This window comes from Marmota monax, unplaced genomic scaffold (genome assembly GCF_021218885.2).
Source record: "Marmota monax isolate L192 unplaced genomic scaffold, Marmota_monax_Labrador192_F-V1.1 WCK01_AAM20220418_F8-fsc00078, whole genome shotgun sequence".
NCBI lineage: Eukaryota > Metazoa > Chordata > Mammalia > Rodentia > Sciuridae > Marmota > Marmota monax.
The window spans coordinates 7,916,860-7,928,559 of record NW_026694865.1 but is presented as its reverse complement, the minus strand read 5'-3'; the positions used below and the strand labels follow the sequence as shown (position 1 = coordinate 7,928,559).

At 36.4% G+C, this 11,700-nt stretch overlaps 1 protein-coding gene across 2 annotated transcripts; it reads right to left on the bottom strand.

Moving 5' to 3' along the window:
* Positions 1–6,704: 6,704 nt before the first annotated feature.
* Positions 6,705–10,042, bottom strand: Rps27l (ribosomal protein S27 like). Of its 2 annotated transcripts, none has more exons than XM_046426674.2 (4): positions 9,885–10,042; positions 8,923–9,031; positions 8,118–8,228; positions 6,705–6,896 (listed from the first exon to the last, which is right to left on the bottom strand). In XM_046426674.2, exons 1-4 carry the CDS (start codon positions 9,888–9,890, stop codon positions 6,868–6,870), a joined length of 255 nt encoding a protein of 84 aa, XP_046282630.1. In that variant the 5' UTR covers positions 9,891–10,042; the 3' UTR covers positions 6,705–6,867. The 2 variants fall into 2 exon arrangements, with proteins under 2 accessions (XP_046282630.1, XP_046282631.1); XM_046426675.2 differs by lacking the exon at positions 9,885–10,042 and adding an exon at positions 9,591–9,817.
* Positions 10,043–11,700: the final 1,658 nt, after the last annotated feature.

The window sequence follows — 11,700 nt, the reverse complement described above, 5'->3', positions numbered from 1 at the left end:
TGTACTTTTTGAATGTGTAATGAGGAAATCTCATTCAGCAGGAGCTTCTGTGTATTGACCTTTTAATATGACAGCTGAAACAAGATTATGAGAAATTGTATATTAGTTATCTATTACAGCTTAAAAGAGCAAACATTTATCATCTCACAGTTTCTGAGGCTCAGGAATTGAGAAGTAATATTGTTGGGTGGATCTTTTGCAGTCTCCAACAATGTTGCAGACAAGGTATTGTAGTTTTCTCAAGGGTTCTCTGACACTAGAGGAAATGCTTCCATGAGTCACTCCTATGGCTGATAAGTGAGATAAGGTCTCACTTAGGTTTGTCACCACAAGGACCTCTCTGTAGGGCTGTTGGAGAATCTTAATGTCATGGCAGTTGGCTTCCGCCTAGCAAATGACAGAACACACATGAGCAAAATGTAAGCACATCAGGCAAAAGTCAATATATTTTAGAAGTCATACTATCACACTTGCCAAATTTCCTAGGTCACATGGGACCCAATATATGTTGAAGAGACTACATGAAGTATAAATTTCATGAGGTAGAGATCATTGGCAGTCAGCTTGAATGCTGGCTGCCACAGTCCGATGTCTTGTCTCTATTGATTTATGTCCTTCCCACATGCAAAATAAACTTAACTCCCAAGTCCTCCAGAAGTTTCATCCCATTGTAGCAGCAGCACAAAGCCCAACATCTTATCATCTAAATCAGGTCTAAGTGTGAATAAGTCTCCTTGGCAATAGTTCTGGATAGTTCCTTAAGTATAGTAATTCAAGTATATAGTTCCTTTTCATATTAAGACCTGTGAACTAATACAAGTTATTTGCTCCCCACAGGTACACTATACAACAGATGGAGAGTTACTGTTGTAGTCCCTCCTATTCAAAAAGTTTTGAGAGGGTGTCCATGGCAATCCCAAAATCCTCTGGCAACTAACTTGGCAGCTCCTTGATTATTACTTAAGGCTTGGCTTTTGACTGTTTTCTGGGCTCTTGGTTCAGATGTTATTCTTTATTCATGTAAGGTAGCATGTGTTTCCAGCTGAGTGATTTTTCTCAGCCTGTTTCCTGCATGTTAAAGTTAGGAGGGCCAAAGGTCTCTTTATCTGCCCTTTTAATCTAATTAGCAGTGTTTCTGACAATATAATATTTTTAAATGTGAGAGTATCCTGCTAATTTTACTGCAGTTTATGCCAGTAGACAAAATCTACACCCAAGTGCCCTTCAAAATAAGCCTCTAATTTGGAATTAACTTGAGATCATGTTTTCCTGGAAGTGTCCTAGATTTTATCTTTGCCTTGAGGCCATTTCTTAATTTTAGCATCATCTGTCATCTGAAGATAGGAGACCTTAAAAAACTAATTATTTATTCATTTTTATTTGTTTATTTTCTTTATCTCATCTCTTGTACGTTGGTATAAGCAGCAAGAACTCAGGAGGCACATTCAGCACTGAGTCTGGAAATCCCCTTTAGGTCACCCGGTTCATGAGGCACTATTCTATTCTCTGTTACTGTAAGCAATAGTGTTGCTACACTTTCTGCTGCTACACAACCAGAATTCCCTTTCCTCTAATCTGTAATAAGATTTTCATCACTTTCCTTAAGTCCACATCTATAGCATCCTCAAAAGCTATCACAGTTTCTTCAAGGCTCTTCATGTTTTCACTAACACTATCTTTAAAGTCCTTCCAGTTTCCATCCACTGCTTTTTTCCAGATTCTTGGTGTGTGTGTGTGTGTGTGTATGTGTGTGTGTGTACAGTTCAGATAAAATGCATAGTTAATGCCACAAGACTCATCCTTTAAAGCATACAGTGGTTTTTAGTACATTCACAAGATTACCACTATCCAGAATGTTTTCACCCAGAAAAGAAACTTTGTTTCTATGAGCATTTGCTCCCCATTCCTCTCTTCTTCCAATACCTAATAACCAGCAACTTAGTAGGTCTTTGTGGTTTTTGATTATGGATGATTTGTATACGTACAGTATGTGGTCTTTTGTGTCTGAACTTTTTCATTTGGTATAGTGTAAATTAGCTATTGCTGCATGAAAAAAATTACCCCCAAACTTAATATCCTCTTACAGTCTCTGTGTTTTAGAAGTTCAAAGCAGCTTAGCTGGACGGTCCTAGCTATCTCCTATAAGGTTGCAGACAAAATGTCCACAGGGGCTTCAGTCAACCGAAGGCTTGACTAAGGCTGGAACATCTGACTGTAAAGTGGCTCGCTCACATGGCTTTGGGCCAGAGGCCTCTCTTACTGGGTTTTGGCAAGAGGTATCAGTTTCTCACCACTTGGGCTTCTCCATAGCTTGTCTTAACTGTACTATGGCTTCCCTTAAAGTAAATGAAGAGAGAACTAGGCAAAAGCCACAGTGTTTTTATAATCTAGGCTTGGAACTAATCTTATTCAAAGATCAACACTGACTTACTGTGGGAGAGGACTGTACAAAGGCATGAACACCAGAAGTTGCAAATCACTGGGAGCCATCTGGGAATGGCTCCTCGGATGGCTTATTATAGTGTTGTTGACATTGGAATATTTTGCTGTCACATCCTAGAGGCTACCACTGTGCCACTAAATTCAGGAAAACTCAAAAAGAAGTCAAAGTTCTGTACACTCTAATAAATATTTTTCACAAGTTCTGAGCCCTAAGTCCATCTCATCACTCACCACCTTATTGAAGTAAATAGAGTTCTGGGTTGCTTTAAGTGTAAATAGAGTGTCTCACTATAACAGACCCATTTCATCTCCTTATTTCTCCTGATGTCTGTCTGGTATTACTGTTTGTCAAATTTCCCAATCCATGCCCTCCTTGAAAAACATAAAAGGTCTCACCTTCTCTTAAAGCTATTTTAAAATTTAAATATGCTTTAAATATTGTCACTAAAAATCAAAATAACTAATTTTTAAAAGGTTTCTGATATTAATGATATAGCTTTTTATCATATTAATGATATAACTTTTTTTAGCCTTTAAATACATATAGTAGTTGCTTTTAAATTTTTTAGAATTCTTGTAGAAACTCTGAGATATGAATCTTCTCAGAAAATGAGCCAGTATACAAACATCAGAAGTTCACAGACCCCAAATTTAGAATTTCTCTTAGATATTTTTGCCACAATTACTTATATTCTTAATGATGTTAGATTTCTTAGTATTGATAAGTCTTCATTTCCCACAAAATGATCTCTCTGGCATAACTGATCCTTAATATTAGAGTAAAGAACAACTTAAGTTTTTTGTTTCTTTGTTGTTGTGGTTGTTGAAACTTACAACTTATCAAGCTGATCATTGGCTACAAATGATTTGCTTTATTTTTTCTTCTGTTAAGTTGAACTTTTGTGAAACTTAAAAAAAGAAAAAATACTAGAAAGATACAAAAAGCTTCACGTGAAACAAATAACCATATTCCCAAAACCCAGAACTTAAAATGTTAACATCTAGTCAAATTAGTCTTTTTAAAATAATAAGTAGGGCTGGGTTTATGGCACAGTGATAGAGTGCTTGCCTAACATGTGTGGGACACTGAGTTTGATCCTTGGCACCACATAAAAGTGAACAAATAAAGGCATTGTGTCTATCTACAATTCAAAAAAATAAACATAAAAAAAAATAATAAATAGGGGCTGGGGTTGTGGCTCAGTGGTAGAGTGCTCACCTAGCATGCCTGAGGCCCTGGGTTCGATTCTCAGCACCACATAAATAAAATATAGTGTCCACCTAAAACTAAAAAATAAATATTTAAATAATAATAAGTAGATAAGGCTGAAGACCCCTTTAACCATCAAAGTCCCACTCCTTTTGCCCAGCAAGCATCTCTCATCAGGGATTAGTGTATATCCTTCCACTTCATTGTTTGATACTTTCACAGCCATACATATGTATCCATATTTAATATGTAGTATTAATTTTTGTTATTTATATACATACAAATAGTATCATATTATACATGTTTTCTACATTCCTTTAAATTTACATTGTTTTTGTGATCTGGACAAGTTGATACACATGAATCCAGTTTGTTGTTGACTGCTATAAAACATCACTATCACATTGGCACTATAAACAATGTAAGAAATATCTTTTTCTTGTGTTGAACCATATGAAATTACTGTTCTTGTATGTCAGAAACATTTGAATATGACAGTTTTATATGGTTGGACCTGTTTATATGGCAACACTTTTTAACATCTAATCTTGAATTTTAAAAATATTTTTTAGTTGTAAATGGACACAATACCTTTATTTATTTATCTTTATGTGGTGCTGAGGATCAAACCCAGGGCCTCACACGTTAGGCAAAGCGCTCTACCACTGAGCCACAACCTCAGCCCTTGAATTTTTGATTATGCAAACTATATGCAAAACTGTAGGATTTTTATTTGCATTAACCTGCTGTCAGTGAAAGCTAGACATACTTGTATATGTTCATTGGTCATTTGTGTTTTCTTTAACATAAATTTCCCACTTATACTTTGCTTATTCAGACTAGGGAAAACAAAGTACTTCATTAAGGATTGATGGTGGACATTTTCATGGATTAGGGAATGAATAACCTTGATCAATATTAGAGTTCTCCCAAAGGTAAGAGACTGTATAATGGCTACAATTTCCTCCCATTTCATTGTACATGCAAGTTTGCAACATGATTTTGTCATGGTTTTCATCCAAAGGTGGAGCTGGGTGAACTACTCCCTTGAAGCTGGCTGGTTTTGACTTGCTTTGATCCATAGAATGTGGTAGAAATAATGTTGCACAAGTTCCTGCTTTTAAGCCTTAGGATACCTTTAAGCTTCTATATTCACTATCTTAAAAAACTACCCCAAGAATGCCATGTAAAGACAGACTAGCTTACTAGAGAATTAAGATACCCCAGCTGCCAGCAACACCAGCTGCCAGACATGTCACTAAAGGCAGGTTAGATTTTCCACTCCAGTTGTGCCTCCAGCTAAAGGCAGTCACTCATAATCATGAAGAGTAATTAATTATTTTTTTAAGCCACTTAATTTGGAAATCGCTTGTTTTACAGTAGTTAATTAACACAATTGTGCTCTGATATGCTAATGAGGGGTAAATTTTAGGGAAAAATAACTTTAAAATACTTGATTAATAGATAATATCCTTTTTTATTATTAACAGAGAATTTACTGTAAGAGCATTGTCCTAACCACTTTGTAAGTTATCTTGTTTTATCTTTAAAACAACCCTATGAAGTTGTTTTATTATCCTTGTTTTTCCCAGAATCACAAGCAATTAACCACTAGAACTTGTTTTAGACTGAGCTATATCTGCCCCTAATACCTGTTTATGTAAAAAACTATCCTGCCTTCCCAAAGGCGGGGGGGGGGGGGGGGGGGGGGGTGTACCTCTACAAATTTGCCAGAGCAAAAAAGTCACATTTAGTGGCATGCAATTTTATCGATGCAATTCAGTTTTAAAAAAAGAATTTAAAGTCACAGGCTGGGGATGTAGCTCAGTAGCAGAGCACATGTGCTCAATCCTTAGCACCCCACACAACACACACACACACACACAAAGTCATACTAAAAAATATATATTGAGGGCTGGGGTTGTGACTCAGTGGTAGAGCACTTGCTCAGCATGTGTGAGGCACTGGTTTGATTCTCAGCACTGCATATAAATAAATGAATAAAATAAAGGTCCATCAACTGAATTTTTAAAAAAATCATTAAATAATACATATATAGAATGGAATGGACATCACTACCCTAAGTACATGTATGAAGAAGACACGAATGGTGGGAATATACTTTGTATACAAGCAGAAATATGAAAAATTGTGCTCTATATATGTAATATGAATTGTAATGCATTTTGCTGTCATATATAACAGAATAAAAATTTTAAAAAATGTTTACATAATACATAGATTTTAATTAATATATCTGGCTGCAAATAGAATATACCACTTTTCAAATTATTATAAAGGCAAAGTCGTCATAATAAAGTCATGCTCTTAATGCCCCCTCTGTTCTAAATACATATCACGAAAAGTGAAATAAGAAAATTGAAAAGTAATGAATGAACACAAAACACTGAGCAGACTGAAGATGAGGGCATTCTGGGCTCGGGGTGGCAATTTAAATTTCTATTCCTATAGAATAATCAACATTAAAACTGTGTCCCTAAGACAAATGTATAAAATGTAGGCTTTTAACCCATTTTGTCCCATTGTCCCAGATAAAAACTTAAACTGAACAACATAAATATAACGCGTATGGTTATTTTGAAATATTTGAATATGTATTTAGAGAATTTAAAAATTTGGCACTTAATGGGTTAACTAAATTTGACAGGACTAATTTCTTTCTAAGGTTTTGAGGTTTTGCTATGCAAAAAGCAGTAGATCCGACATAGTAGGGAGGATATGAACCAGTACAGGTAGAACAGAAATAGCAGAAATTTTGCTATTCTGTCATCCCATTTGAAATAAAATTAATGTAAGCATGGGTCAACAGTAAATACTATTACTTGACAGAATCCTTTCTGTCTACAGTTGTAAAAAATGTAGCTATAATATCCTAAAAGGATATATTCAGTCCTACATACAGCAACTTGGAAAATGTTAGAAAGACACAAAATAATCAGAATACATTTTTTAAACGTTTAAACCAAATTCACATACACAGTATAAAAAAATTGATAGCATACTCATACTTTAAAAAAGACAAGGGGGGCGGTTGTCCATAATTAAAACTTTATTGAAAAACACCAAAATAGGAGATCATTGTTGTATACCTTACAAAATCAAATGTAATTACATTATCTTGGAAGAGTAACTAGAATTACTGAACTTATAAGGCTTCTGTGAGAAAACATAAATTCTGGAAGTTGCACAGATCATTAGTGTTGCTTTCTTCTAAATGAACAACCTGCAAAGGAATCACAAGAGTATATTAAAATGAAGTTTATTTCATCTTTGGTAAAACTTCAGTAGCAAAAAGTATGTTTTAAGTAAAAACTTCAGTTTTAGGAATATTAGATTGATATATACATACAAATTATTTATCCCTTTATATCACAAATTTGCTATAATAAATCCATTATAGTTTATTCTGCTATGACCATAATTGTCACTCTGGTTTCTTAAATCATATAATGGAGTCTTGACCATTAGCCTGAATTCAACAATAAAAAACTGTTTTGAAGATAGTTTTTTAGAACTATTCAAAATAGTTTTCCTCAAAAAGTAACTCCAAGTTCTTCTCAGGTCTGTTAGGAAAACTGCTATAGATGCACCTTTGAACCATAAGTCAGTATTTGCACACAAAAGTCCAAAATCATACCATGAAATAAAGGTTTCAAAAATCTTGCGAATATATTTTAAGAGTAATATTACTCTTAAATATCAGTCCAAATCATACCATGAAATAAAGGTTTCAAAAATCTTATGAATACACTTTAAGAGTAATATTACTCTTAAATATCATATGCTGACTTTGTACTCAGATCTTACCAAATCACACTAAATAGACCTTGGATTTACTGTTAATACCCTCGTAACTATTTCAGTGAAAACAACACAGAACTCACAGCTCCAAAATAAATTTCACACCAAAATAAACTTCATATCATAATGAAGTTGTAAATCTGCAAGTATTACTATGAAAAACTATATACAAAATTATTTTTTCTTACTGCTCTAAAGTGAAAGAGGAATTAAAGAGTTTTATATTAATCATTAAGTAGTTGTTCATAAAAATGAAACCTGTGGCATTTTAATTATATAATAGTTATCTTTTCTTCAGTTGGCAATGATAAAAAACTATCTCAAGTTAAATATACCAAATACATATGGAACAAAATATTTACAAGAGAAATTTTTAAATCCTATGATTTTTAAAATCATAGGATTATATGTAGTTACTCTTGCTCCCATTCTGATTTATTTTTAATTTATTCCAAGCTAAGCAAATTGGGTGAATAAGTACAAAAGAAAGTGTTCCACATTTAGAAAAACAATAAAGGAGATCTTTGTAAAGTCAAGAGCATGAATTTATCCAAATGAACTGGGCACTCTTTACTAAAAAAGTCCACAATGAAAAATTTAAAAAATATCTCATCACTGGGTTAGAAAATATCAAATGATAAACCTTCTGTGAGTCTGGCCTTTCCTCCTGTAGGCTGGCACAACACTGTTGAACAACCTACACAAAGAACCACTGTCTGGGCATGGCTAAAAACTGTGGTAATCTTGTAGCAACCTGGAAAAAAAAAAAAAAAGGCAATATTAAAAGTGAAAAGCTGATGAAATCAGCACCTGTTTGGCATATCTAGTAATATGTAAATAAATATTATTTAAAAAGTAATGTTTTATTAATCTCATGTAAGGATTTAGTGCTCCAACATCAAGTCACATATGTTACAAACTTTTCTAGTAACCACGTAAGTTTGTTTAAAGGGTAAAAAATGAATATTTTCTTAAACTGGATATTTCAAAAATACTAGCATTTCAACATGTAATCAATTTTTTTGTAATGCTACATCTTCAAAGTCCAGTGTACCTTTTACCCTTAAAGACCATCTCTGTTTTGACTGGACACAGCCAAATGTGCTCAGTAGCCACATATGGCTAATGGCCACCACACTGGGCAGCCTGGCTTACACTGAAAAATCAACTTTTCATCACATCATAAAAAAGAAAACTCATCATCTGAACAACTTAATGGATTTATTAAGTCAATTATCAGATTCCCTTCGGATGCCCATCTTTACCTTTCCCAAATATGTTTCTACAATGACTTGAGTACATTATTATGAAAATATTCCTTGTGACATTTTCAATTCTGTAATTTCATTTCTATTCAACAGAGGATCCTAACATCTATACATACATAACAAAAGAGAAATCTCTTCAGAAATTTCATGTAGGAAAAGAATTAAAATTTGAAATTTTACCTGGACATTTTACATCCATAAAATAAGAATTTGGACTTTGAACTAGCCGTTTCTTTTTATGTTTTTTCTTTTCCTCTTCCAAGGAAGGATGTAGCAAATCTCTAGCCAACTAAATAAAAAGGCACATTATTATTATTGGAGTTTAACCAAAATACTGGCATATTTAACCATACAGGAAATACACATGCAAAATAGGAACAACAGTCATACTTGATAACAATTAAGATATTTTAAAATTTTAATGATCCGATCATTTTCGCCAATACTTTGCGTTTCCAAGGACCTGCCATAGGGCTTTGTGACGATCAGAACGCCAAAGGTAAAGCTAAACTCGTTGTTTCCTCAACTACATAATAGTCTTCAATAAAAACAAAACTGCGATGCTAAGAACAAGACTGACTCTGGACTCGCTGAAAGTAGAAACCGCTGAAGTCGTAAGTCCTCGCCAACGCCTTGGTGATTTCTGCCCTCGGGGCAGAAATCTGATCTAACAGAACTTGAGATGAGACCGCCCTGGACGGAATTAGTACGTAAAACAACTGCTAAGGCAATGTTGGAAAAGGAAACAAGCAAGAAACAGCCTCCCAGAGAAAGCTTCAGGGGCGAGAACCACGAAGCACCAGAAAACCAAAAAAGATTCCAACGATTACAGTCTCGTCGGCGCCTACCCAAAATAAGTGACGCTGGGAACAGTTCCACTCCTAGCCACCGACTCCAGATGGCAGTCCAGGGCGGCTCCGGGTCCACCCGGCTCCACGCCCGTCCAGGGCCCGCCATGCAGCGCTGCCCGGGCAAGCCACAACAAGCCCTCACAAGCGAGAAGTGCCCAGCGATTCCAGCCGCCGGCCACCTCTGGCAGGGAGCGTCGCGGTCAGGGGAAGCCGTTAGGCTCAACTGCCCCCTATAACCCCGGACAGACCGAAAGCCCGAAATAAATCCTGAGGCCAAAGTAAACAACTCACAGGCATGGTGATGCTTTCGCAAGCACGGTCCGTCCAGATCGAGCAGGCGACAGACTCTTCTGGCTAGCAGCACGCGATCGGGCGCTCGGCACAACTTCCGGGATAGAGGTGGCTGGGAGGAGCGGAGCGGACGGTGGGGCGGGCTCGTCCACTCTAGGCACTCTTCTCGGTGGTGAGGACGCTCCGTCTGGGTCAGCGGGTCTAGGCCAACGAAGGTTCCCAGGGTGGCGAGGGTGCTGCTGTCCTCATCCCCGCGAACCTGCCACTAGGCCGCAGGCTCCGCCCTGAGCCAACGGCGTTTGGGCCAGGCTCAGGCTGTAGTGTGCCGGGCTGGAGGGCCACGGCGAGCTTAGGCCAGGAGAGGGGAGCTGGACCCGGCGGCCGCTCACACAACCGGCCCGCCCTCGTTTCGCCCTGCTCTAGGCACGCGAAGCGGTGCGAGTATTCTCTGTTCTTTTTTGTGTTAAGAAATACAATGTTATTAACAATTAATATGTAGCAGAAAGATTATTAAACAGGTTCCTATCTTTGTGCATCTGCCTTCCAAGGTGCAGGTTTCGAAGTTCTCAACAGGATGCTGCTGTGCCTTGGGTTTGCTTTGATCTAAAACTGTTATTAAGCAGCACTCATTCTCTGCTGTGCGCCCTCTACCTAGAGGCCCCTTCCTGCCATACTTTTTAGAGTGCATACTTTTTAGGGTGGACAACTCCATCCTGAAAAAGCGGGGAATACCGCAGATGTGAAGATGTGAAGTGTGTTTGACTAGAAGGAATGCTTGAAGGGTGGCGTGAGCATGTGTGCCTGAACACTAAGAAACTAGGGAGAAGCTTGACTGGAAAATTGTCCCAACAAGACGTTCCTAATTACTTTTTCTCTCTCTTTGCAAAAAGAATACAGATATAATATTCAATTTGGGGAAATGCAGAAAAACAAAATTAAGATTACCATCCAGAAATAAACATTGTTAAGTTTTGACCCGTATCCTTCAAAATATTTTTTACTCACTTGCATAGGTTTATTTTTGGTTTTGAATTTTTATGATTGGGATTATCTTGTGCATTATCTTTGGTAGATTTAAATTTCTCCTCATTAAATAGATAATGAATATCACTCCCTAATACTATGTGTTCTCCTGCCTTATGATTGTTAATGGGCACATAGAAGTTACCCTATGGGTGGATATATGGATATATATTATGATATGTATTATGGGACATTGATTGATATATATATATATATATATATATATATATATATATATATATCTCACTATATAACACATGTATGTATATCTCATTCCATTCATACACTGAATTGGATGTTAGGTTTGAGTCTTTAAACTATGGTATTTAAAATATTAATAAATTTTAATACTGCCATACAGATACGTATATAGAATAATACAATTATATAGGCAGAATAATGGCCCCCAAAGATGTCTATGTTCCAATCCCCAAGATCTCTAGTAACTGGGCAAGTGTAATTAAGGTTGCTAATTAGTTGACTTTTAAAAGGTTATGCTGGATTATATGTTTAGACCCAAAATAATCACAAGGGTCCTTGAATATGGAAGAGAAAGGAGAGAGAAGGAGAATATGGCCAAGGAAGAAGGATCTGAGAGATGCTATGTTGCTGGCTTTGAAGATGGAGGAAGGGGCTATGAGCCAAGGAATGTGGGTGGGCACCCTTTACAGAATAGAAAAAGCAAGGAAATAAACTGCCCCCTAGAGCCTCCAGATGGAACACAGCCCTGCCAACTCCTCAATTTTAGCTGTGAGAAACTGATTAAACTTGGAAATACAGAACTATAAGATAA